The following is a 26,381-nucleotide window of genomic DNA, read 5'->3' as shown; positions in this document are numbered from 1 at the left end:
CCATGACATGTTGTGCAATCTCTACTGACTGAATGTGCCTTTGTGCCTTGCCCTCTGCTTTGCAGTGCCATGAGTTTAGCTCCAGTACACTTGATGAATTCTAATTGTATTATGTTTACTTATGTATGTCTCTAGTTCATGTTTCATCTGTTTTTTTATACATTCCCCAAAATTTCCAGAAGATTGGGTACAGATGGGGACACAGGAGGTCCTCTTCTTCACCCCTCTCTCTCCCCTCAAGAAAAAGTACTGACAGGCAGCTCTTAAAAAACAAAGGCGGTATTTGATAGTCTGTTTAACAGCTATTTCATGGTGATTATGATACAAGAATCAATTGTAGTTTTTCTAGTTTGTGGCCGAGTCGTTATCCTTTGGAAGCTATGTACCTAAAACTCTTGTTTTGTATTTTCCTTCTGTGCTCTCCACCCTTCATAGTCTCCTGTGTGTTTTCAGCAGGCTGCAAAACAAAAATAAACAAATAAATTCTTAAAATCCAGAAAAAAATTTAAATTTCCTCCTTCCGTGCCATTACAAACTTTTTTTTTTAATAGCTCACAGAAGCTATCAGTGTGGCAGATAAGGATGAACCTGAAGCATGGGATTGTCTTACCGTCTTTGACTGAGGGGATGAAATTACCATAGCATTGCATCCATGCTAGTTTGCTGCTGGGTCCCGGCCTGAGGTGAAGTCAGTAGCTCCTTCGATGGGGAACCCAGAGGTGATGGAGCAGGTGATAAGCTTTCCTGTCCTCTCCACAGGGCTGTGAGTCTGTCTGCACTCGTTCTTTTGCAAACAACTGTCTGCGCCCGCTGCTGAAAACGGTGTTCTGTAATTCCATTTATACTTGCATTTCTGTCTGCAATTAGTCTTCTCTCCCTGCCCTCTCCCCTCTTCAGTGGGAGCACAGGAGCTCTGCTGCTCCAGAGGACCTGAGCACGCAGGCACTTTTTGCTCCTCTGGACAGCTGTGAATGAATGCTAGGTTTCAAGCCAGCTGGAAGATGGCAAAAGTGAAGGAAGTCATTTATTTCCCACTTGTTCTTACTTCTGCATGTCTGCCAAACCTTTTCACATTTATGTAGTGGTAGGTCCCCGAAAGAGCTGCAGTATTAACTCCACACCTGGGATCCAGTTAGTCATGTGATAGCTGTGTCAGAGATTGCGATGTATTCTTTTTTGTTGTTCCATTCTTCAGGTCTAGACACCTACACCCACTCCCCTGACAACACTTCTTGCAACAACAAAATGCCACATGTAGGTTCTACGCAAAGACCTTTTGGCAAATGTCAGTTTAAATAAAAACCTGATTTGAAAAGAAATCACTTGTAGGCTGGAGTGGCAGAAGTGTTAGGATTATGTCTTAATCTGTTGTTTTAGAGTCCGGTTTGCTGTGGTCGCTCTTGACTGGCTGCCTTGCCTAAGGGTTAAGTAGGGAAGAAATAGCTCTACCGTATGATCTGGTTGATGGGGTGACAAGTGAGGGCATCAACTGAGCTTTCCCTCCATCATCCCCCACTGAGACAAATTTAATTCTGCATCAGGCATTGAGGGCAGTTGTGTACACTGTCGGTTGAAGACTGTGTAGGTCCATCTAAGAGCCAGGCGTGCTGAGGTGTACTCTCCAGTGCATGCAACTGCATTCTCCCCGATATCTAGCAAGCCACTTCCCTGTGCCCTTCTTTATTATGTCTTATTTATGCTTTAGGTTTATGCCCTTCAACTCCGCTCAGTTAAATCAAGGATCATCTTCTTGCGGAGGAAAACAAAGTTATTTCCTATCAGCTTGATGCATACGAATGCTGAACAATGTAGACAAAGATAGTCTCTTTCCAAAATGGTGCTATTCTGATAGGTAGAGAGACTTTTCTTTTTGAGTCAGCTCTGCTGTTCTTTGGAGTATTGAAACGCATTCAGCAGTCAAATAATATGAAACATAAACCACTGCAGTACTTCTGCTACCATGCTGTGCTGTCTGCGCATTCTTGAGAAGCACTGGGCTTTGCATACAGTCGCACATAGAGAGATGTGAGACTTACTAAATAATCAAAGCTGCTGAAAGACAATACAACCCCTGCCTCCTTGGACAAACATTTAACAGCTAATGCAATTGAGCAGATGTTTCAGTGACCTTCCATGTTTCCTACTGATGACATGCAGCTACTTTTTTTTTTGTTAAACAGAATTTCTTTTTTCATATTTTCTTTTTGGTGTATCAGCATATACATGCTCTCATTCTTTTATATCTGTGAAAACCTGACTGTTTGTTCAGTCTGAGGGCCCCTGCCATTGATAAGGACTCCCTTGGTCTAGGCACTCTACGAAATGAATGTTTTTGTCTTGGAAACATTTTGAACTCTTGGAAATGGCCGGACTGTTTGGAGGTGAGGAGAAAGTTGCTGTGAAAACCAGGGGATCTTATAGTACAGAAATAACCTTTATGAGGTGGGTTGAACATATGTAAGCCTGCAAGAACCTAAGCAGTGGAAGCAGCAGAAGCCACCTGAAGGCTGGGACAGAAAAGGCTGGTTAATGCCCCTGCTTGCAGATGTTGCAGGGCCAGCTTCTAGCAAAGAGGAGGATGGACTGATCTTCCCACTCCTACTGGGATTTAATAAATGTCTCCATAAACTGGAGGATAAGCCCTGTTTTAGGTCTTTCCCTGCCTTTTTGTCTTTCCAGACTCATTTCTAGCAGTAGTAGATTTACTGTCTTTGCTGTTAAGTCCCTTCACAGGGAAATAAGAACTCATAATCTGCAGAGATAATATATACCAGAATGAAACTGTTCCAATACTGTGCCTGCCAGAGGCCAAACTGAAAGATAAAGAGATATAAAGCCTGCAGTAGTCGTTCATTACTTCTTTGCATTGGGCTGCAAAGGAGTGACCACCCCTGCTCAGTGGACCATGTAGGTATTACAAATCTTTGATCTTTCTGAACCTGCACTGATTTACTAGAGAAACATTTCATTATTCTTTTTGTGCTAGTGAGAGAGGGATGGGGGTACTTCTGTAAAAGTATAGTTCAGCTTGAGATTTTGTTTACCTTTTTTGTTAAATTGCTAATTAACACACAAATTACCTTGTGATTTGTTTAAGCTTGCTGTCAGTTTTCTAAGTCTCCCGGTGAAATGGTGCCTCTTGCGAAGAGTAATAAAATTCCACTTTAACTTGCACTCAAGCCAGACTTATGTCCATTTAACTTGTATTTCAGCCATGCTGTATTTTTATGGCAGCTTGAGTAGAGACTGGGGAGAAACATAACAAGAAATTGTCTCCTTCCTCCCCATTAGTTAGTGACTTGGCATCTGGCTCAAATGTGTATTGCAGGCCCCTCTTCAGCCCTTCTTTCTCTCCTTCCAATAAAAAAGCCTGCCTTTTTCAATGAGGAAATAAATTTAAAAAAAAACTGTCTATAGAAAATCTTGAGTTATAAACCATCTTTTCCAAAGAAGAGGCATTTTAACATCCAGCCCTGACAGCTTCCATACACAGCATACTTCTTGATTTCGTAACAGAGGGAGATTAATGCTGCCCTTCTATTATGTGCTTTGGGATCTGTGTGTACTCTTCTGTAGTCAGCCTCCTCGTGAACTGCTGCTTATTCCCAGTGAAGGCACAGACGGCTTTGTGTTTGTGCGCCTCAGCCGAAGGAAGGGGAGGATGGCCCAGATAGCGACAGAGACCGTTCTGAGCATCTCTTTGTACCGAAGCGCAGCTCCAGCTGATTTTTAGGGTTTTTTTCCAGAAACATGTGTAAGTCTACAACAGACAGCAGGCCTGTCTCCTAGTTGCTCAAAGCCTAAAGCATTTGTTCTGTGCTGAGGAATTTGGGACTTTTTTTGTGGAAGTTTGGATTGTAATGGATAACTGGCCTTTTCTTGCCACCAGGCTATCTGTTGTTAAATACATAACAGTCATAGTAAAATAGCGTTGTTAGGCTTCCAAACAGAGTAACTAGAGAACCTAGAATTAAAGACCACTGTCTCGTTCAAAGTGCTGGATGAGTATTGTTCATATAATGTAGTATTATTCAGTATGTTGTTTTTCTTCCTCCTTCCTGTGAATTCGTGCCTTGTTACTGTGCCAAACTAAATTCCCGCTCTGAAGTAAGAGTTCTCAATTTCTTTCTGAACTAGTAAAATTTTATCACCGCAATGTCTCGGTTTCAAAAAACTGTGTAGCTTCCATGCAGTATCGTATTCAACTCCATTCTGTACGTAAGAGAGGAGTGTTAAATCAGAAGTAACCCCACTGGTTTTAGATCTGTCTGAGGCAACTCAAACTTGCTGTTGTTTTGAGTTTTGTTCTTCGGGGAATTTAAAGTATGAAATGCCGGTATAAATTGTAATCACAGCTTGTCTCAAATAGTATCCACAGCTGGGAATTCTGCAAATCAGAGCCCTGGATCCCAGATTGGGTAATCGACTAGGGTTGCAGCCAGGTAGCTGTGTCAGTAGTCAAAGAGGACAGTGGAGCTCCCTGAGGAGCAATTCAGAAGTAAGCAGGAGAAAGCAACAGTCTCAGGTCAGTCCGTGGAGGATGAACACTGTGTGATGACCTCTGTAAAGTTTAAGAACATATCGCCCTTAGTGACTATCTGTGAAAAATGGTCATTGGCTCTGCACTCTAGAATAGTAGTTTTTCTGTACTATCAGGTACTCCCTGGTGCAACTCATAGTCCCTGCTGCTGCGTGATGTCCTGGCACGTCCTGACTGCACATAGGAGGAGGTCTGACTTCACTCAGCAGCCCCCTACTCCTGAATTTTCTTTGCAGGAAAATGAGGTTCCTGCAGGGGACAGGACCAACGGAGCTGGGGAATGAATGCATCTTCTTCTTGGTTAGGCTGTGGCTGACAGAGAAATCCTGAAACCAGGACTGACATGGTCTGTATGGCAGACTGGAGATTAAAAAGCACAGTTCTCTTCATCTCTCCCTGCCCTCACCTCGAACATCAGTCACAACGTGCTTTCCAGCGTCAGTTAACTGAGCACCTCCCTGCTTATTGTCCAGATTCCCTGAGCCCAGAGGCACTGGCTGCCTGGCCCCTCTATTGCTTTGCACCAAAAGGGGCTCAGAGTGGACAGGCTGAGGAATTCAGCTTTAGGATGCTGGCATGTTTCCGTTAAGTAAGTGAAGTGTTTTTCCAAATGCTTGTCCACTGTCAAGTTTGCTACCCATAGTGTCTGCCAGGCATAGCTTTGTTACTCTATGGAAGAAGAAGTTGCCAGAACTTTTCAAGATAGAGGGTATGTCTACAATCAAAGTTTTAGATAAGCAATTAAACAAATTTACAGGGAAGAAACCCTCTGTATCTACTAAGCCCAAAGATATCTCTTCCCTGCTCTGGGCATCCTTGAGCCATAGGTTCCTCCTGGAGGTGTGGAGGAGACTCTGGGTGCTATCGCTAATGGTGCTTAAAGTCCTCCTTACAAGGCTGTTGTTTACTTCTGTCTAAGGCAGAATGTTACACAAGGCATCCTTTGGTCTGACCTGCTGGAGCCATTCCTGTAGTATACTACAGCAATGTAGCTGGCTACAGGAACAACTCCAGCAGGTCAGACCAAAGGTCCTGCTGCTTCTACCCCAGTGTTGGTCTTTGAAGTACATTAATTGTCTTGGCTGATCTTCAGATAACAGGGTGTCCTGCAGCAGACATGAAGTTAGGAAAACTCCAAGGCAACTGATTTTTGAAGTGTGATGTTATTAAACACTTGCAAAATACAGTCTTGTGGTGGGAATTACCACCTTTAGTTACCCTGCTGATAATACTTCAAAGTCCCTGTGGTCACGTTAGAAAGACAAAACGTATGGAAGGGAATAAAAGGAAGCCTTCTGTTTTGTAAGTTGATATTTAGGCTTGCAACCACACTACTTAAGCACACTGATTAAAAGAGTGTGCCTCTGTCAGGGGGTGCTGGAGTTGGGTGGTGGAGCTGAGACTCCTGGGCTCGCACCTCTCTTGGCGTGCGCGTGTGTGCAGACACACCTGGCAGGGTGGTGGAACAGGTCTTTCTCCTGGAGCATCAGGACTTGCTGAGCTTGCGTTCCTTTCCTCCTCTGCTGCTAGATGGCCTGAAATAGTTCTGTGTGGGTGAATTCTCCGAACGTGTCACAAAAGTCTCAAGTCTGATGGGATGTATAGGGGCAGCAGGGTGTTGTGCACAAAAATGCTGAGGGAGTGAGAAAATATTTCTGTAGGTGGCTGACATCCTGATGTACTGCATGTATTTTAATGAAGTTGAACACTGTTTGGGAACAATAATCCAGTGGCTGCATGCGGTGCTAATTTTAAAATATGATTTACAGGAGATGCACTAACCATTGATTTTACTCAACCTTTTTCTCATTTTCTGGAGTTGTTCCTTACATCGAGTCCTGCTGTGCTGCTCTCTTGCTGAGACCAGCCTTTAACTTAGTAGTAGTTAATGTTTCTAAATCTGGGAAGATTACTCCACTGGTTTTAAATTTAAGTCATACAAGCAGTGAATGTGTCTGAGCTTTTGTTATCGCTGTATTTATAAAAGAATGCTTTTAAATTTTGTGTTCGTAGTGCACAGAGGTGACTGATGTGCCTGGCTGTCCCTGGCAGTTCTGCCCGGAGTGGCTGCCCCCACATTAAGCTCTTAGCTTTTACAAGCCTTAGAGAGTAGCCAAGGTTTTCATGCTGGGAGGAGGTAAAGTCAGCCAGAAACACTTCTTTCTAAAGCTTTTCTGAAGGCAACCACTTGCAAAAGGGTTTTAAATGTGTATGGTTTAATTTCTTATGTCAGCTCAAGTTCTCAAAGGGCTTAGTTTATGATTACAGACAGTTAGGTGCTATTCTACTCTTAGGGAAGCCCAGGGGGGGAAAGAGTTTTAGCCTACCATTTTTTAATAGCTGTTTGATGATGCTAAGAACAAAACTAAAACCCTTATGTTTGTCGGTTTGGGGTTTTATAGTAATGGGTGTGTTTTCCTTCTGTAAAACTTTTAATATTAAGGGCCAAAAAAAGCTATCTGTAGAGATACTGTTAGACAGACTTACGTACACAAACACAAATGCCTCCGTAGTTATTCACTGTTTCTAGAGAGCATGTGATAAAAGGGTCTTTTTTAATTTAACTTCGGATCCCATACGTTCTTTTTGTTCTGACCTGATGAAACTGAGTGTCTTTCACGACAGGTTCAGGAGACTCTCAGCAATCTTTCGTCTTCTTATTTGGCTGCTAATAACCGGAAAAACTGACCAAGCAAAGTGGTGAAGAAGTTGAGCCAGCAGTTGCCACAGTGACAGTTGTCCAATATAAATATCTTACAACTCTTCTGTTTATCATCTGTTTTCAGGGCAGTTTAAGCTGCTGGAACAAGACCGAGATATTAAGGAGCCAGTGCAGTATTTTAACAGTGTGGAGGAGGTGGCTAAAGCATTTCCTGAACGAGTTTACGTCATGGAGGAAATAACATTCAACGTTAAGGTAGTCCCTGAATAAATATTTATCCCTGTCTAAATGATTAACTGTTACAACCTTTATATACATGGCAAGTGAGCAACGGCACTGTGTGGGAAGTGTGATTTTTGAGACAAACGAGCCTTTAGTGCTCTGCATTCAGTGATGGTGCTCTTCGGGATAGTTTTTGCAGTCTTAAATCAACATGTCCTCTAAGGGCTCTCCTGTCCTATGGCACTTTGGGGAGCAGTCTTGATGATCCATCCAATAATTCATCTAATTAGGATGCTCCTGCCAGATTTTAAACACATGTTGTTTGTTGCCCCCTTTCTCCTCCCCCTCCAGCAGTCTGAATTTTATTCTCTGTTAAGCAGCAGCTGCTCACACTCCTGTCCAGAAAGCCTTATTCTCAGAGAGCACGCAGGGTGAAATGATGGGGTTGCTTGTCTCAAAATTACTGCAGCTAAATAGCATTGTGAATAAAACAAAAGACACACTTGTTCTCTGTGTGCGTGTGTGTGTGTTTGTATGTGCACGCCTCTTCGGCTCATCAAAGGGTCAGCAATCCCATGAGGGCAAGAGGGCTTGCTATCACCAAACAGGCTGCAGTGCAGTGGCATGAAACGCTGAGGACAGAACATATTCTTCCTTGTCCTACATGTATGTATGACACCACGCAAGGTAGGTCAGCTCTGCCAGCAGAGCAGAGTGGTCTTTGGGCGCAACTGATTTACTTCAGTTGATACGCCGCCTAAGACTGGTAGAAGAGCATCCTAGAGCTGGGGTGCAATGGCACAGATCCACGCCATGTACCCTACTAGGTAAACTGGTTGATACTGCTGGTGCAAAACCAGTATAGAGTTTCCCGGTTCTGGAATCCCGGTAGTGATGTGGAATTTTTTATAACAACCTTTTAATGACTTTTTCTCTTTCTTGCACTAATAGAGTTGGGGGACACCGGCTAATCCGCAGTTTTTATAGGTATGAAAAAACATTGCTGAAGACTACTCCAAGTGCGAGAGCTCATCAGTTAATTCATTTAGTGGCCATGCCTTTCAAGACAGTAAATTGTTTTCTTTTCTGCTCTTCATTATCCTGAACCCATAAAACAGAGCCTTTCATGAATGAAGGCTACATGAGAAAGTTGGAATACTTTTGTATGATTAGGATATAGTAGGGCAAATCAAGGCCACAAGAAAATTTCATTTCTACCCAGGAAGATCAGTCTTACCTTGGGACTGCTAGTGTTACCCGGTGCTTGGCACTATTTCTTAGTTGATCAATGACCAAATCAAGAGAGTGGCACAGTAAAATGTGCAGCTTTGATTTTATAGGAAAAAAAGTATTTACCTGCAGACTTGTTTAAATGCAAAATGTTATGTCTTGAGTTTAATATGAGTGTTTTTAAAACTCTGTCATACTTAGCAAACTGAGAATTAAGCATAGTTAGATACCAAATCAATTTTAAAAAGATATTATAGTGATACTCCTTAATGTAAATAACAGTAAGAATAATCCAGGTTTAACCTAGTTACACAGTTATCTTGGCAGTATTTCTCTTGGCAGTTTTTCCAGTTTCATAGAAGTCTATTCCAAGTCATCTTCCAAAAAATAAATGAACTTAAGAGGATTTATTAAAGTATTTAATAACTCTTTACATGCAAGAGAATTATGTACGCTAAAATTTTAATATAGGAGAGATCCTATCAAACTGATTAGAGCAAAGGAAGGAATACTAAGTATGGTTGATTTCTGTCCAATGCAGTATGCCCATTTAGATTCAGAAGAGAGTATCAGGAGGTAGCTAATCCCATATAAATAGGAAAAAAAAATGCCTAAAATATCTGATTAAGCATTTGAGGAGGAACTCTGAAGTCTAGGAATTCTTTCATATTCCAAACATTCAAGTGTTTCATGGATAATTTTTGAAGAAAGAGCCTGTAGAGTTACACCAAACAGTCACTGCATGGCTTTGTCTGTTCTTGTTGAGATCTGCCTGCCTGTGCCAATATGCCACGGTTACGGTTCAACTTGGTGCAAACTTTGCTTCTCTGTGTAAATCCTCTGCTGCTCCGGCAGGATTTTACAACTAGCGCTGCCGTTCAGAGAACTGTCTTCTCGCTGTGACAGGCTATGGGATCTTCTCCAAGTGGATTACTTTATTTTTATTTCATGTATTAGTTGTTAAAAGGGAAAATAAGCCACCTTATCCTGGGAGAGGCAGGGGAGATGGGTCTCCCTTCCTTCCTTCCCCAGTTTTGCAGCTGGGCAGGCTTTCTGGGCAGTGCGCTGAGGCATGGGGTTAGGGACCTGCTGGATACTTGGAGGAGGGCTGTAACGTGTGGCATCAAGCAGAGAAAGGTGGAGTCACTTTTCATAGAATACAAAACAGCAACTTTAGATTAAACCAAACTTTTGTAATGGCTGAAATTACTTCTAGTACTTTCTTTGGATGCACATGTGTATCAGTACCGTGTTTGTGTACCCAGTCGGTTGCCTCAGGTACCTGGTGGCCAGCAGCATCTACAAGCCCAGCAATTTAGAGTGTTCTGGGGATAAGCTAATTTCACTCAGTCAACAGGTATTTAATCTATTCCTAATTTAAAATTAGAGGCATTCTGTCTTTTCTTCACCAACCAGATAGATTATAACCTTTTTTTTTTGTAATAAAATTCAGTGCATAATTGCAGAGAATTTTGCTTAGGTAGCATTACGCTACAAAGATGAGGATTTTTTTTGTTCTCTATGCTAGGAAGAAAAATATGATTAACATTGAGCTACCTCAGGGCCCTAGCTTTTGCTGAACCAACAGCAGTAGGTTTCTGCAGTCAGATGCTCTGGTCCCATGCAGATGGCAGTCTGTATAAATACCCAGGAAGCTGTTTGCGTTAAGACTTAAAAACAAAACCAGGAACAGAAACCCTACATCATACTGAGGGCAATTCACAAAAAAGTTATCTTAAAAAGCAACTGTGTTTTCTGATAGATTGGACGTTGGACAAGCCATGAGTTCCTGCACCCTAGAAACCTGCCCACTTAGGGTTGCAGGACCCTTCAAACCATCTGGAATATTGATTTTGTCCTGAAAATATCACCTGGTCTCCCAGGAGAGGCTGTGAAGGTGTTTGCAGAGCCTTTCCGGGATGGAGAGGTGGGTTAGTTCATTAGCCCTATAATTATTCTTTTCTTTCCTATCGAAGACATTCTTTGGCTAGTGTGAACTTTTGATACCTGATTTGTTTAATTTTTTTTAACATAATGCTCTTTTCACCGTGGTTTAACTGTGTTGGGGCATAGAGTGTGCATTTTGTCAGAAGTAAATCTATAGTGAAAATTTGGGTTTCTTGTTTTTGGAGGGTTTTTTTTGCAATTGTTAATGCAGTACAGTGAAGCTAAATTGATCTCCTGATTTGATTAGAATTCTGTTGACTTTGATAAACTTGCCCCGAGTTTCCAAAAAGCGTGTATATAGAAGGTTGCAACCTACACTGGCGTTTTTAAATGCTGCAGTAGCAACTTTCTTGAAATCAGTTCGTGTATAGGTTTTAGCTCCAAATTTGCAAGCAATTCCTAGTACTTCACCTTTAGAATTAGTGGGTTTTATTCTTCTCCTTCCCCAGCATCCGCAGCATGTGCAGGCTGTGGCACCTCGCAGCGCAGTGCTGTGGCTGCCTCTTTCCTCCAGCATCTGGTGCATGGCTTGAGCGAGAGAGAAGCGGATCTGCTGCTTCGTGCCTACATTGACGTACCTGCTAGAGAGTTTTTGCTCTGAAAGGAGCCTGGATAGTGAGTGCCATTGCTTCGCAGTGGCTTCATGAGCCGGCCTTCATGACATCCCACATGAAGAGACATTTCATGTTAGAGCTCTGTGGTATTACCTGTCATATTTTTGAAACACTTTGATTTATTTGAGGCATCCTTACAGAGTGCTGAAGCCAGCTTTTAATGTGGTGATCAGGGCAAAGTCCTTCTCAACTGAGTGGAAAATGTGCTTATACTAACATGAAGAATTTACTTGCTGGTTCTCTGTCTTGGGAGACACAAATGTTTATAAAAGAAAAATGGGATGCTGTCTCACTGAATTTAGTCAACTACCTTGAAAAAGTTTGCTAATTTTTTTCTGCTAATAGCTCTTCTGAAAATTCTTTGTTTTATATTTTAAGAATATTTATCCATTTTTGTGACCTGTTAAAAAATTAAATATAGTATATATTATATATATTTCATTTATATATATATATATATGTAGTGCTATGATTGGTCCCTTGGCTTTAGTAGTAAAAACCCAATGTAGTGACTATGAATCGGAGACCTCATAGTTAAAAAGAGCTCTAAAAAAAAAAAATCCTAACTGTCTATTTTTAAAGTGAAGGCAATGCTTGCATTACTCTAATAAAATCTAGCAGGTACAACAAGCAATATGAAGCCACAAATCATTTTTATAAGCAGTTCATATGTGTCCATGTGGTTAAAGACTGCTACTTCAAACTATAGCAAATTAGAACAATTGGAGTCCAAGACAGGATATTGACTCAGGTGTTACCAAAATCTATTTTTCTGAGTTAACCTTTCCTTAAGCAGAAGAAACTGTCTACTTGAGCTTTCCAAAGAAAAAGTGTTTCCTAAATAATCATTCATCACTTTCCTGATGCCTGTCTTCTGCAGGAGATGTAAATGGCTTCTGAATTCTTACTGAATTGCGGGAGTCTTCAAATTTAAAACATTATAGTGACTTAACTCACTTCTTTTTTGCAATGTGTTTGATAAGATGAATGTAAGCCAGTAACCTTTCTGGTCAGCATCCTGGCATCAGTACTGAATAGATGGACATCTGGCAGTAGGGAGGTGGAGGGTAAGTACAGCATGGAGTGGGTTCTGGTTCTGTGGGTCCTCTGCGTTAGGAGTTGTTCAATTTGAACAGCTCCTAGTGATTTCTAGATGGCTTTGGAGTATAGTGTGACAAGCACTGCCTCACCACACAGCTAGGAGCACTGATTGTTCTCACCTATTAACAGAAAAGTGAAAATTGGCTGGGAAGGGCAAAAGATGGGCGAGGGGGAAGTAAAACAGCAGGAGTCATTATTATAATGCATAAAGCATCATTGTTATAATGTGTAAAACAGAGAGAGCAACCATGAAGATAAACACATTTGGGGAAGGAATTATTTCAGAATGCTCCCAAGGCTAGTTGTTTAGTGGCTGGAGGAGACTTTGTGTTTATCAGGTAATGACAGCAGCTGGAGGTATGATGGCTACTGCTGCATGTTGCTGCACTGGAATTGCCCAGTGAAGAATTCCTAGTTTAAACAGAAGATGCAAGGGAGTACATACAAAAAATTAAAACATGAGGGCACACTCCCACTGTGAAGAAGTCTGAGGAAAATGTACCTTCCCTCCTCCCATTCCTTCAGCTAGTCTCAGCTTCCTACCAGTTGCAGGGTCTTCACACCTGAAGGTTCAAAACCAAACCTGGCAGAAGTCCCGAAGGAGGCAAGAGCATTGCTCGAGTGTGGGCAAAGCAGGAGAGGGCAAGTGAGCTGAAAGTGTGGGGCAGAGTGGAGCCTCACTGGGACTGGAGTTGGCCCTCCCAGGTATGTCACACAGCTGAATGAAGGCTTCTCAGGTGCTTTCTGCCTTCTGTGGCATTACCAGATTTCCAGAATTATGAGGAAATTCTAACAGTTTGCCACAAAAATGTATCGTTATTTCTGCTTCAGGCTGTGTTCTGGGCTACCTTAACTCTGCTGCTCTGAGATAGTGTGCTGCTCTCTTCTCTCCATCACATACCAGCAGTATGCTGTGTCATGTCTGTGGGCTGGGACATGCCCAAGCATCCGAAATAGCATCGGGCTTTGATATGTCCCATCAGTGATTTCAGAGGGGGAACTGGAGGGTGCATGGGGCATGCTCTCAGTTGGGGTGTGAAGGAGCATAGGCTTGAAGGTGCAAATCCTGTTGGGTGAGTGCTGAAAGCTTAGAGGGTAGAGGAAGTAGAATGTGGTGTGGTGTTACCCATTCTGCTGATTTACGATATGCACTTTCTCCCAGATCATGTTGTCTTTAAGCGTTCTAGTTGGCATGAATCAAACCTGTTCTGAGGAGCTGCTGTGCTTGACTGATTCCTGGGCTGATGGGGGCCCTGTGAAGTTCACCATGGGCAAGTGCAAAGCCCAGCACCTGGGGTGCCATAAGCCCAGCAACAGGCTGACAGGTAGAAAGTGGCTCTGTTGGAAAAGTCTGAGGAGTGCCTGGTAGAAAGCAGTGGTGGTGTGGCAAAGGCAACCAACAGTGTATTGGGCTGTATAAGCAAGAGTGCAGCTGGCAAGTTGAGGACAGTGATTATTCCCCATCGTTCAGCACTTGTGATGCTACAACTTGAGTATTGCTTCCAGTTTTGGAAACACCTTTTTTCCAGTAACCCACTAATACAATGAAGACGTTGACGTCTGGGAGCAAGTCCAGTACACCAAGATGGTCAGGGGGCTGTAGCAAATTATGTATTCGGAGAGACAAGGAGAACTGGGTTTGTTCAGCCTTGTGAGGGCTGAGGGGAGAGCTCTTTGCTGTGCATACCTACCTAATGGTAGGTATAAAGAGGACAGACACACTCATCTGAAGTGCCCAGTGGGAGGACAAGAGGCAACAGGTTGAAACCTGAGAATTCTGCTCCCATATAAGAAAAAAGTAATTTTTAACATTATGGTGGTTGAACAAAGAAAGAGATTGCCCAGAAAAAATGCAGATTGTCCATCTTTGGAGAAACTAAAAATTTAACTGGAGGTGGCCCTGAGCAGCTTGCCTGCATTGAGGAGCCAGGTTGGAGTACATGACTCTGGGGGTCCTGCCCAACCTGGAGGATTCTACAAGTCTCACCTGATGTCCTGTGATAAAGTCCATGGCCCTATTTGTTGATGTTTTTGTAAGTTTTGTGGCTATTGATAAAGTGAGGTGTTTGCGTGAACAAGATGGAGCAAGTGTGATTTTCTTTAGTCATTGCTACAAGGATAAAAATCATTTAGCTATGTAATCTGAGGAGAAAAAAAACCTTAGAGATATCTGTGCATGAGTTTCTAGATTATTTTAGAGTGATTGCTATGTATGGATGGGGTTTTGAGCAACCCAGTCTCGTGGAAGATGTAGGGGCGGTGAAACTAGATGATCTGTAAGCTCCCTTCCAATCCAAACCATTTTATGATTCTCTGATATATGGTATGATATACATTATATGTATGCTATATATTTGTTGCTAAAGTCCTGGAACACATATTTACCTACCATATATGCTTTACATGTTAACTACCGTGTGGGAATGAATTAATTAACCTAACACAAGAAGAGAGGAGTTAGCTTTTTTGGCTTTCAGAACTTAAATTTTAAAATATACTCAGCCTGTTGGAGTGTACCAGCAGCCTTAACTTTACCATAGTAAGGTTTAGTGGGTAGGAATGAAGTTGTGCAATCTTAGACTATTAATTTCACTTTTCCAGACTTTTATTATAATTTTTGGACAGCGGCTTGTTATCTTGTATTTTTGTTCAGAAGGAAGAGTGCAGAACAGTATTTTTCTCAGTGCCAAACTAGAACCATGATGTGATTTTTTTTTTGTTCCAGCACTGTAAAATTCAGCTTTATTTTGCCTACTATTATCCTGTGACTATATTAAAAAAAAATAATGTTTTCCAAATTTTTTAATTGAGAATAATTTTGTCTTTAAACATGCCTGTCAAATCTAAAAATCCACTTGCTGTTTGGCTGGTTGAAATGGATGCTGTTAATCAGCAGCTGCTTTGTGAGACCTTCGTTGTGAAGCTCGGCCTGTTAGTTACCTCTCTGGTTTCACATCTGACCCACCGTTTCCTCCTACAGTGGCTTGTTTGTTTGTGAATCACTGGGGAACTGCGAGTTGGCCAAGCAGCAGCTCCCACAGCCATAGGTTGTGACACCTCCCTCACTCCAGCCAGTGTCCCGCAGGAAGCAAGAAAAAGCTGTAACCGTACCGTCTCCAGTTAAAATGTCTGACAGCATAGTTTCTGTTGTCCCCAGAAAGCCATTTGTGGGGACTTGTCAATGCTAGAAGCTGATATTCCTGCAGAACGTGCCCTCTCAGAAAGAGAAGGGGGGGATTGACAGGTACATGCACCGAGCCCTGTGTGTCCTCAGCCTTTATCAGCTCCACTGAAGGCAGGGCTATGTGGCTGGCCGCAGCTCTGTGATGGTTTTTAGGAGAAACCAGCAACAAGCATCACGCCAGTGTTATCAGAAAAAAAACCCGCGTGCTTTCCTTTCATGTCGCAGTGTTTCAAAATACTCTCTGGCCAGTGGTGTGAACTGTGAATGAGTATTACGTACCATAAAATCCTAGTAGTTTCCTGGATTAGACCAGTTAGTGTTTGTTTAGATAATTCAGGACTTGAATGACTTCCTCTCCGGAAGCCCGGAGACTGAAGTGCTAGGGCGGCACACCTCGTGTGAGCTGCCTGTGCCTTTCCTCTGAAAGGCTTGCGGAAGATAATCACAGCTTTACAAATACGGGTGAATTGCAGATCACATCTTAAAAGAGGAGGTGTTATTCACAGCACTTCTCGGTTATTAACTGGTCGGAATTAGAGCCTTGATTTCATGCAGTGGCTATTCTGTGATGATACACGAGTTTGAAGGTTCAAATTTGAACTTCACACAGCTCCATGAAGGCTTTAGGGGTTGTGGAGGAGAGAAAGGGATTTTAGCATATGTTTTCATTTGCAGCTTTTTTAGTATGTTCAATTTTTCCAAATAAAATGGTCTATAACAGGCCAGTAGTGTTTATCTGATGCACCTTCCTTTATGAGGAGGTGTCTGCTGCTGCTGAGGAAGAGTTGGGTGGGTCCTGTTAGGTCCCTGAAAAGGGCTTTTCATGTCAAACCACTCAAATACGAAGCAGAGCAGTGTGGTCTATAAAGAGTAATTCCAGTCTTAAGGAAATAACTTTAGGAACAAATGAGCCTTGGACATCTGTTTTGCTTTTTTTTTTTTCTTTCCAGTACAATTTCCATAGTAGAAAAGCACACACATGGCTGTGCATATGGTGTTTAATCTCTTAAATTGCAATTATGATTAAAAGATGAGGAAGGAAGTCTACAACTAGGAGAGCAAGGCAGAGGGGGAGTTAGGCATATGGGATAGACCGATGCTCTTGAGTTTTCCTTCAGGGAATAGATGTCATCTGTCATTCCCCCTAGCCTGGAAGAGATTATATCAAAGCAATATGCTTCATCTATAATTATGAGATCACCTTTTTGGCTCTTCAGGGAGCTGAAGATGGTGGAAGAAGGTTTGCTTCCCTCAGAAGCCTGGCAAATAAGTTCTAGCAAACTGCAAAAAGAAGGCGACGGGAAAAAGATACCCAAGGGAACCTGGACATGCTCGGTCATAGCTGCATGAGACAAGTGGTTATTCAAATTGCTAGGATATGTGGATCTGTCCTGTCTTTAAAAATTGGTTCTGCTTGTTCTCATGAATTCTTTGGCAGTTTCAGGTAGCTATTTCCCCTCCAGTAAGATGCAGGTATGTGCAGAACAATAAAAAAAAGGTTGCTTGGCTGAGCTTCAGGTTAAACACCTTACACTTGACTACTCAGCTGCTGTTCAAATAAAGTTAGTTTAGTTTCTCCCAATATGTAGTCTTGTAAGTCCAGTCTCAATAGATTTGATATGATTTGAAGTATTATCTTCAGTGGGGGAAAACCAATTTTTTTTTATTATTGTTTTGCAGGTGGCTTCAGGTGAATGCAATGAAGATACAGAGGTTTATAACATTACCCTTAGTACTGGGGATGAGCTCACTTTAATGGGGCAAGCCGAAATCCTTTATGCAAAATCTTCTAAGGAGAAGTCACGATTCAACACCATCTTCAAAAAAATTGGGAAACTGAATTCAATTAGTAAGCTAGGCAGAGGCAAAATGCCCTGCCTCATCTGCATGAACCACAGGACCAATGAAAGCATCAGTCTCCCCTTCCAGTGTAAAGGCAAGTTTAGCACCCGCAGCCCGCTAGAGGTGCAGATGCAAGAAGGTGAGCATACAATTCGCAATATAGTAGAGAAAACCAGGCTGCCCGTTAATGTGACTGTGCCGAGTCCTACACCAAGAAACCCTTATGACCTGCATTTTATCCGTGAAGGGCACAGGTACAAGTTTGTCAACATTCAGACCAAGACTGTGGTGGTTTGTTGCGTGCTTCGTGGCAACAAAATTATTCCCATGCATTTTCCCTTGCACTTGACACTTCCGAAATTTACTCTGCCCGACAGTTTGGTGAAGGGAGAGCTGTGGCATGAATCCCTCATCCAGCACTGGTTTAATATATGCCAGGAACAGTTTGACATAGATGAGTACTCTCGTGCCGTGAGAGATGTGAAAACTGACTGGAACGAAGACTGCAAGAGCCCGAAGAAGAGCCGATGCACAGGGCACAGCCACGTGCCGAACTCCCTCAGCTACGCGCGGGACGAGCTTACGCAGTCCTTCCACCGGCTTTCGGTGTGCGTCTATGGAAACAACTTGCATGGGAATAGTGAAGTGAACCTCCACGGCTGCAGGGATTTGTGTAACGAGTGGGCCCTGTTTTCTCACGATGCTCTTCAGTACCAGGAGTCTGGTGACAGTAGCAGCGATTACCTTTTTCCTGAAGTTAGCGAAGAATCGATGTTTCTGCCTACAAAACCAGAACTTCCTTACGAAGAGCTGTGGTTGGACCAAGGGTCTGGAAAGGCTGGTGACCAGCCTCTCACTCGCTCACTAAGTGAGAAGAACAAATGTGACAACTACAGAGGGTCTTTCCGATCAAAGTGTGGTACCGCATCTCTTCCCATGCCTGCAACTGTTGGAGCAACCACAAAGTCTTCAGATGTTTCCCTACCTCCACCTCCAGTGCCTCCAAAATCAGAAGCAGTAAGTCAGGATTATTCATGTTGCTTGGTTTCTTTTTGAGCTGGTGAAGAATTTGCTTGCAGATTATTTTAGGGAAGACTTTGGGGGAGGAGGACACATGGAGGGCAAGAAAATGGTGAGACTTCAACTAGTTTCCTACTAAGTGTGAGTCATGTCCTAAAAATCACCCGAGTATACTTAATATAACTGATCTAGTAGCAATCCTGATACTTTCAGGTGATATTTATTGGGGTTTTTTTCCTCACACAAAATCTAAGAATTGCTAGTTCACTTCCTTCACTGGCTTTTCTCATCATCCCTCCACGTGGCCTCCATATTTCTGATATTTTCTGTGGCCAAAGTATGTGGGGCATGACCCGCCTTGGAACTGCCTCAGATCCCCTTAGTGCATGCATCTTCAATTAACAGGTCTTGATAATGAAGACAGCTAGAATTTTTATGGATTTGAAGTGTTTGCTAATGAGAAATTGTCTTCTCTGTTAACAAGTCTATGGCAGGTTTTGAAGAATATTAAGTGTCCTCAACCAAACTTGACAAAACCAGAACTAGCCTAATTGCTCTGTACTGCTGATTGAAAGAAAATATGTTTAAATAGGAACTCTGAAGAGTTAACAAAGCGGCTTCCTAGAGGACCCATTTTTAAACAGAGTGTTTCCTGTCCTAGTATTTCTAATGAAAACTCATGGGAGAAAAACACTTCTCCAAACCTGAAATGTTGTGGAGACTTCAGAGACAAAAATACAAATATGTTTTATAAACAAGGAGCTTATGTGGACTGGGTGGAAAATCCACGTTATGTGGTCCCTTGACATAGTCCTATATGTTTTATTTTTTTTTCAAGAAAGAGAAAAGAAAACTTCCACCAGGAAAGAATGTCTAGAAGTCTTTAGCAAAATGTTAATGCTGCATACTTAACATCACCTGAATATTGGGAGATATGATTATTTAACAAATTAGTTTTGCAGATTTTTTGCTGGAATTCAAATTAAAAACCTATCATTCCACTTGCAAGTCCTATGGTATTTTCAAGAGCATGGCTACACAGTAAGCTGAGACTAATCTATGACCAAACTGCAGGAAACCATGGTGATCCCATCCCTTTCCTATTCCCATCTGACAGTCCAGCAGCGTTGGCTGTAGCCTTTCCATTGTGAGCCAGGTCACAATCTGGTTGGGGGCTAAGTTGTATTTATTTGTGCTGGGTTAGCCTGCAGTGGATTGCTGTAGGAATCCCCCTGGCCAGGCTGGGCAGCTGCTGGGGAGGTGCGGCGAAGAGAGGGGAGGAGATGGCCAGCGCGGCCATGAAATGCACAACCACAGCCCTTTGACCGTGCCACCAAAACTTCCCCAGAAAGCAGCCTCAGCAGCTTCAGCAAAGACAGGAAAGTCAAGACATTACGTCTTCTTAGCAAAGAGTGTTTATGTGTAACATCTAAGTGCAGGAATCCAAGAGCACTTCCTCGCCTCCAAGGTCAGGTATGCACCGACGCTTTGTCCAGACTCTTTTGGACAAGCGCCCAGCAGCACCATATCGGGATGAGTTTCCCTGGCAGCCTACACTGATGGAAACCGGCACGGGGCTGGTCCCACCCTCCTCCTCCTCCTCCTCCTCCTTGTCTTTCTATTTTCCCAGCCACATGGTCCTGGCTCCTCTTTTGTGCTGGCTCTGGCACTCCTGCGCCTGGGCAGGCAGCCAGGTCTGGGTCTGGAAAATTATTAGTTTCCTGCTGATTTCTGCAAGCTGAACTGCTTCAGCGCAGGGTCAAAGGAGCATCGGAGCCAGCGCCAGGGAGCGGGTGGGAGGGTGAGGGGGTGATGGGGAAGGAAGGCTGCCCCCACAGTGGGGTGAGGGCAGCCCTCCTGGCAGGGTGCTGCCAGACCCCCCAGGTCATGCCCGGGGCATGGGTGATGGGATGCTGGGAGAGCTGTGGACCACCTGCAGAGCATCGGTGTGGACCCTCGCACTTTGGGAAACCTCGAGGCACAGAAACTCCCTTCTGGGGGCAGGAGGGTGGTGTTTGGGATACCCATGTATGTTGCCTTTTAAGGTCACTTTGAAAAGTGTGCGATTTTGTCATCTGTGTCTTACATTACTGAGGTAATGTGTGAGTGCTGTCAGCAATTTTGGTATTGCTTTCCAGCAGTGCAGGAGAACTATTTTCTGCTAAAGATATTAGCTTGCATTTAGAAGTGTGCAAGGAGTGTGACCCCGTAAGAAATAAAACAAAATTTAAAAAACAACATCTCAATAGATGATAATAATTGAGACTCCGTTTCCTAGCTTCCTGGAACAGCTTTGGAATGGGTGTCAGTGACCTACTGAATTCATCAGTGGGCTGGGGCCGAGGAGATGTTTGCATGCTTTCCACGTAGGGTATTTATAGAAAAAGTAGATCTCAGGAGCTGCTGATGAACATGCGGTTTAGTCATCACTCCCTCCAGAATGATATTCCATAGCATTTCTGTATAAAGGTTGGCTGGCAATTGTATTTCTGCATGCACTAAATTTAAAATGTGTGTACAGGAGCTTTTTACAGGAGAGAGAAGGACGTTTGGGTATTTCAGAAGCTGTTCTGGTTTTCCTCTCTCTGGCAGGATGAGGCACTCGCATATATTGTGTATTTTCTAAATACTTTTCAAAGTAGCATGAAGGCAGAAAGGGGAGGGGGTGGAAATGACCTCTGAATTAAGCCCTGTAAATTAGAAATTGCTTCAGTCCCCAAATGCTAATTTGCATAAAATCAGAGGCTGTTTTCCTGATTGATTTAAGGCATGTCCCCAATGGAGTGTGCTGGAAGTTCAGGCTCCCGTTGGCGAGGAGCATCGAACTGCTTCGTGTTGCGCTCGTGGTCATGCCAGTGATGGGGTGGGTTTTGCCCAGGTGACCTTGGAAGCGGTCACTGTAATGGGCACCTGCGATGCCCGGATTCAGGAGTGACACCCCAGGGCACAGCGGGTGCTGGCAGGGCTTGGGCTGGCACAAAGGACAAGGAGCAGAGGTCTTAAAATCCACCTCACGCCGTCAGAAAGGAATCACCATCCCCAGGTCACAGGAAAGGGTGTTGGAGCATGGGAGGGCTCAGGCGGTGACGAATAAAAGTCCCAGGATGTGCAGTCCAAATGCATTTTGTCTGTAGCTGGCAGCCACACAGCGTCTGGTGCTTCTGGACAAAAGAGTATTCCCTGCTAACAGCGGCAGCCATCGAGGTGATCGTCATGTTGCTCCATGGCTGTTCCCCTCCTCTCCCGCATTTTTTTCCATTGCTGTTCACTTGGACCTAGGGAGGGTAGCTCACCTCTGAAGTTTGCCCTTGCTTTTGTCGGTTTAATCTGCAAAGTCTCTCCTTTTGAGTCCTCTGCTGGGTTTCCTGAGGGCTGTGTTTGGCAGCTGTAATCGCGGTCTTGTCACAGGGACCAACTGGGACTGCAAACCGGTATTATTTATGGCCTCATTCTGGTCTGCAATCTAGGTCAGCAAAGGAGCTTGGCATAGTTTGTTATACCAGCACCTTTGGATGCCAGTGTTCTTCCCAGGAAAGGCTCCTTTTAACCCCTTGAGCGTCTGCTGTGCTCCAAGAGCTCCCTTAAACAGTCTCTCCAACTCCATGGGTATATATCCAGTAGTATGCAACATTAACTTTGCCTAGTCTGACTTGGGAGGAAAAAAAAAAAAAATGAAGTCCTTAGGCATCCTTGGGGCACAGCACTAAAATGGTTGAAGAGTTTTATGCCTGAATTCAATAACAAACATGAATAAAATTGATTTTTCTTTTTTTTTTTCCTTGAAAGAGCAAATAAGAACCCTTACAGGAAGATTTATTTCAGTCCTTTATGCTGTTGGGCATTTCCTGTAATTTTGACTTGGTTTGAATTAGGGAAAAAATGTACTACAATATCTCAGTCCTCAATTTTCCATTTCACACAAGTACTAAATGGGTTGTTGCATTTTGAAAGCACTGAAGTGGATTGCAAAAGGTTCCACATTTATTTTGTTTTTAAATAAATTAAGTCACTTTAATTGCTAATTATGTGTTGCAGAACTGCTAAGATTACTTTTAGTTCTGCGGTGTTGTTAAATTTTAAAATAAACTAACTTTCAAACACAAAGAGAATTTCCCTTTTCTGATATATACTGATGAGATTAAAGTCTTCATTCCATTTTTTTTTCTATAGGGACAGATCATGGTATTTTGCTCCTACCCAGGCAGGCCAAACTAAATTTTTGATAAGCAGTGCTACAGCTATTTATTTGAAGCTGCAAAGTTGTTTGGCTGCAAAAAGTAGATCTATGTTACTTGAGCAACCTCTTCTGCCCACACCTTTCAACTTGTATGTTTTGTACTTAACCAAAAATATCCTGGACTGCTTTGGCAGCTACAGAAGGACTGAAGCTCCAGGTTTGAATTCCAGCATCTGGTAAATACAAGATACATGTACTATTCCTGTGGGAGGAAGGCTGGGAATTATCCTAGAGCTGGATGGCTGAGTATCACTGGTGAAGTAAGTCAGGAAACATCAAAGTCCGTTGAGATCTTTTCATTACGTAAGCTTGGTTTATTATATCTAAATAAACAACACTAATGAAGTTTAAGCCTAATGAATTGCTCCTTATGAAATGCAAAATATCTGGAACAGTCTGTCTGGTTTTGTGTGTTACTGGAAGGTTCTTTTACATCATTTAATTGCTGCTACTTTTTCATACAAGTGGATATCAAGCTACGAAGAGCACCCTAAAAAAGATTGCTTGTAGCTCTACTGGTAATAAGGCGTTCTTTTGGACTTCTTTATGACAGCCACATGCTGTTGCAAATGTATATACTTAGCATCATTTTTCTCCTCCCTTTTTAATTATTTCCTTTCACAGAGTAAGGCAGAACCAGATGTGTTTCGTCTGATTGAGAGTACTGGTGCCCAGATTTTCTTGCTGCTTACTTACACGTTCTTCTTTTGTACAGGTAAAAGAGGAATGCAGGCTCCTGAATGCTCCCCCCGTCCCACCACGGAGTTCAAAGCCGTCCTCCACCAGTCCTTCCATCCCTCCTCGCACAGTCAAACCTGCACGGCAGCAGACCCGCTCTCCTAGCCCTACTCTGTCCTACTACTCTTCAGGACTGCACAACATGTATGTGTTGAGAGCCTCATGCTAGCTAACTTGAGAAAGTTAAATTTAGCAGTATTCTTTTTGAAGGCACTTATTTATAAAGGCATGGTACTGTGTCTGAGTTGATGACTTTTTGTGAAACGGGCTAATCTGTCAAGTTATTTTTAAGGATCATCAAGTCCAACCATCAGCCTAAAACCACCATGTCTGCTAAACCATGCCCTGAAGTGCCACATCTACATATTCTTTGAACATCTCCAGGGATGGTGACTCTACCGCTTCCTTGAGCAGCCTGTTCCAGTGCCTGACCACTCTTTCAGTAAAGAAGTGTTTCCTAATATCCAACCTAAACCTCCCCTGCCGCAACTTGAGGCTATGTCCTCTCATCGTATCAGTAGTTACTTGGGAGAAGAGACCAACACCTGCCTCCCTACAACCTGCTTTCAGGTAGTTGCAGAGAGCAATGAGGCCTCCCCTCAGCCTCCTCTTCTCCAGACTAAACAATCAGCTGCTCCTCATAAGACTTGTTCTCCAGACCCCTCACCAGCTTTATTGCCCTTCTCTGGACATGCTCCAGCAACTCAACATCTCTCTTATACTGAGGGGCCCAAAAGTGAACACAGTATTTGAGATCCAGCCTCACCAGTGCTGAGTACAGGGGCACAATCGCTTCCCTACTCCTGCTGGCCACACTGTGCCTCGTACAAGCCAGCATGCTGTTGGCCTTCTTGGCCACCTGGGCACACTGCTAGCTCATGTTCAGCCAGCTGTCCACTAGCACCCCCACGTTCCTTTCTGCTGGGCAGCTTTCCAGTCACTCTTCCCCAAGCCTGTAGCGTTGCATGGGGTTGTTGTGACCCAAGTGAAGGACCTGGCACTTGGCCTTGCTGAACCTCATACAGTTCACCTCGGCCCATCGGTCCAGCCTGTCCAGATCCCTGTGCAGAGCCTTCCTACCCTTGAGCAGATTGACACTCTCACACGATTTGGTGTAATCTCACTGTAAGGTGGCACAGGCTGTCTAAATGGAAAATTCCATACAGTTGTGTATAATCCTTGAAAGGTTTGAATCTTCAAACCAGAACATCTTAAATCTAGTTGTCAGGTGAGCTTTCAGTGCTACATGCAGGCAGTGCAGCCAGCTCTGATAAGCGGGGGCGTAGTAATCCAGAAATGTGTTGTGCCAGCTGTATGGAAACCTACAGGGTGGGTGTGATGGAGAACAGAGAGGCCAGCGGATGCCACTGACTGCAAAGTGAGGTGTAGCGGAAGGGGACCAGACAGCTTCCAGATCAAACCCACTTCAGCACAAACCTAGCCCACAAACTGGAAAATCCACTCAAGCTAGTCGAAGGTTGACAGTAGATTTTTAATTATGTGGCTGCATACCTCTTCCTAGCAGTGTAGTGTTCTTCCTTTGGCTTTAGAAAGTGTATACACCTTTTGAAGTCTCACCTCCTTTTTCACTTCAATGTCTTGTTGCATTATTTTTGATATCTCTTCAATGACAAGATACTGCCGGTCTGGATATTACAAATTGATCTGAAATGCCACTGAAATAATTTCAGCTTAGATGCAATTGGTATAATACCTTATGTTGGAATTGCCTTTCTAAGCAATATTGCACATTTGCAGTTTAGTATTGTGTATCTGGCAATGATCACTCTAGAACAAGGCTGCTTGTTTGTTTTTACGAAAGCCCGTTGGGTAGTTCTGTCAAGGTCTACTCCACAAGACCTCCCAGCATTTGGGGGCCACCAAATGCTGCTTTCTCTCTTTATAGCTAAGAATACATCTGCCTCCCAACAAATCAAGAGAACAGTGAGAAGTGAAGTTTCCCAAGAATGCGGTTGGTATTATTTGCCTCGAACTTCACAATATTTGCATGAAATTCATCTCCAGCTTGGGTCCAGACCAGATATCTCCATTTTGGTAGAACTGATCTAGTGCTGCAAAGGAAGTTGCTAAAAATTGGCGGTGTGTGGAGTAATCAGATTGCTGGTGAAGTTGCTTTCCAAGTCTTGCCATTTTTATCAATGATCTTATTTTCTGGATCATGAAGGGTTGCAGATGGTATTTCAAACACAAACAAAACCAATATGATTTGTCCTTATTTGCCTGTAAAAATGCCAGATGCCTGACTTTAACTGTATTTGAGGTTTCTCTTGCATCCTTTGGCACTGAGTCTCAGTGAGTTAATTTTGGTGGAGGATGAAAAAGGAAGCACTTTGAACATGTTACTTTATCAATTTTCAGTAATTCCGTTAATCTTTTTAATCATTAAATGCTCTCATTTCTAATATTGAATTACAGAATAGAAACAGGATCAATCCATTTAATTCCTCTGTATGGTATGAGATGACACTTCATTGTCTGTCTTCTCTGAATTGAGCAGCCGATGGCTAGGTTTGTGAAAAATGCTTTGCACTGTGTACATTACACCAGTTGGTCTTTAAGCAACCAGAAGTTGCTAGTTGAGGAGTAGTAACTAGAAGTTACTAGTTCTCCTTGTTGAGGAGAAAAAAAAAATCTCCACTATTGTAAACGTTCAGCTGTTTTAACTGGCAGACTTGTATTCATTACATAAACAGGAAAAAAAGAGAAAAAGTATTTGGAGGACATGGAGTGGAGAGCAAGGGATGGTTAGTCAGAGAGGGAAGCTGCCTCTGTTGGGGCTGAGTTTTATAACTAATTTTCCAGCAGTATAGATTAGAACTACTTTTACGCATCTGTACTTCATGTTTGAGTTGGGCAAGTCCAGGTTGCCTTCCTTGCCGACTCACTGTAAGCGCACTTTGAATGGATTGTGTCAATCCATTCAAAGCTATGCTGGTTTTTGAAAGCTGCTGCCCTCCTCAAGCAGTTTTCACTGAGCTAGAATGACAGCACAGAATGACTACCTAGTTTCTTTCTTGAGTAAT

General features: G+C 43.0%; 1 protein-coding gene across 1 annotated transcript in view; it reads left to right on the top strand.

The window, feature by feature from the left end:
- Nucleotides 1-26,381, top strand: part of GAREM1 (GRB2 associated regulator of MAPK1 subtype 1) — a 105,315-nt gene that overhangs the window by 71,441 nt on the left and 7,493 nt on the right. Inside the window, exons 3-5 of the mRNA XM_086740770.1 lie at nt 7,327-7,457; nt 17,181-18,359; nt 23,315-23,481. Coding sequence (XP_086596896.1) covers nt 7,327-7,457; nt 17,181-18,359; nt 23,315-23,481 — 1,477 coding nt within the window. The remainder of the gene's footprint in view (nt 1-7,326; nt 7,458-17,180; nt 18,360-23,314; nt 23,482-26,381) is intronic.

Source organism: Chlamydotis macqueenii, chromosome 2 (genome assembly GCF_036417535.1).
Source record: "Chlamydotis macqueenii isolate bChlMac1 chromosome 2, bChlMac1.mat, whole genome shotgun sequence".
NCBI classification, from domain to species: Eukaryota; Metazoa; Chordata; class Aves; order Otidiformes; family Otididae; genus Chlamydotis; species Chlamydotis macqueenii.
Note: the sequence above shows the minus strand (reverse complement) of the source record. Positions and strands in the feature narration are given on the sequence as shown.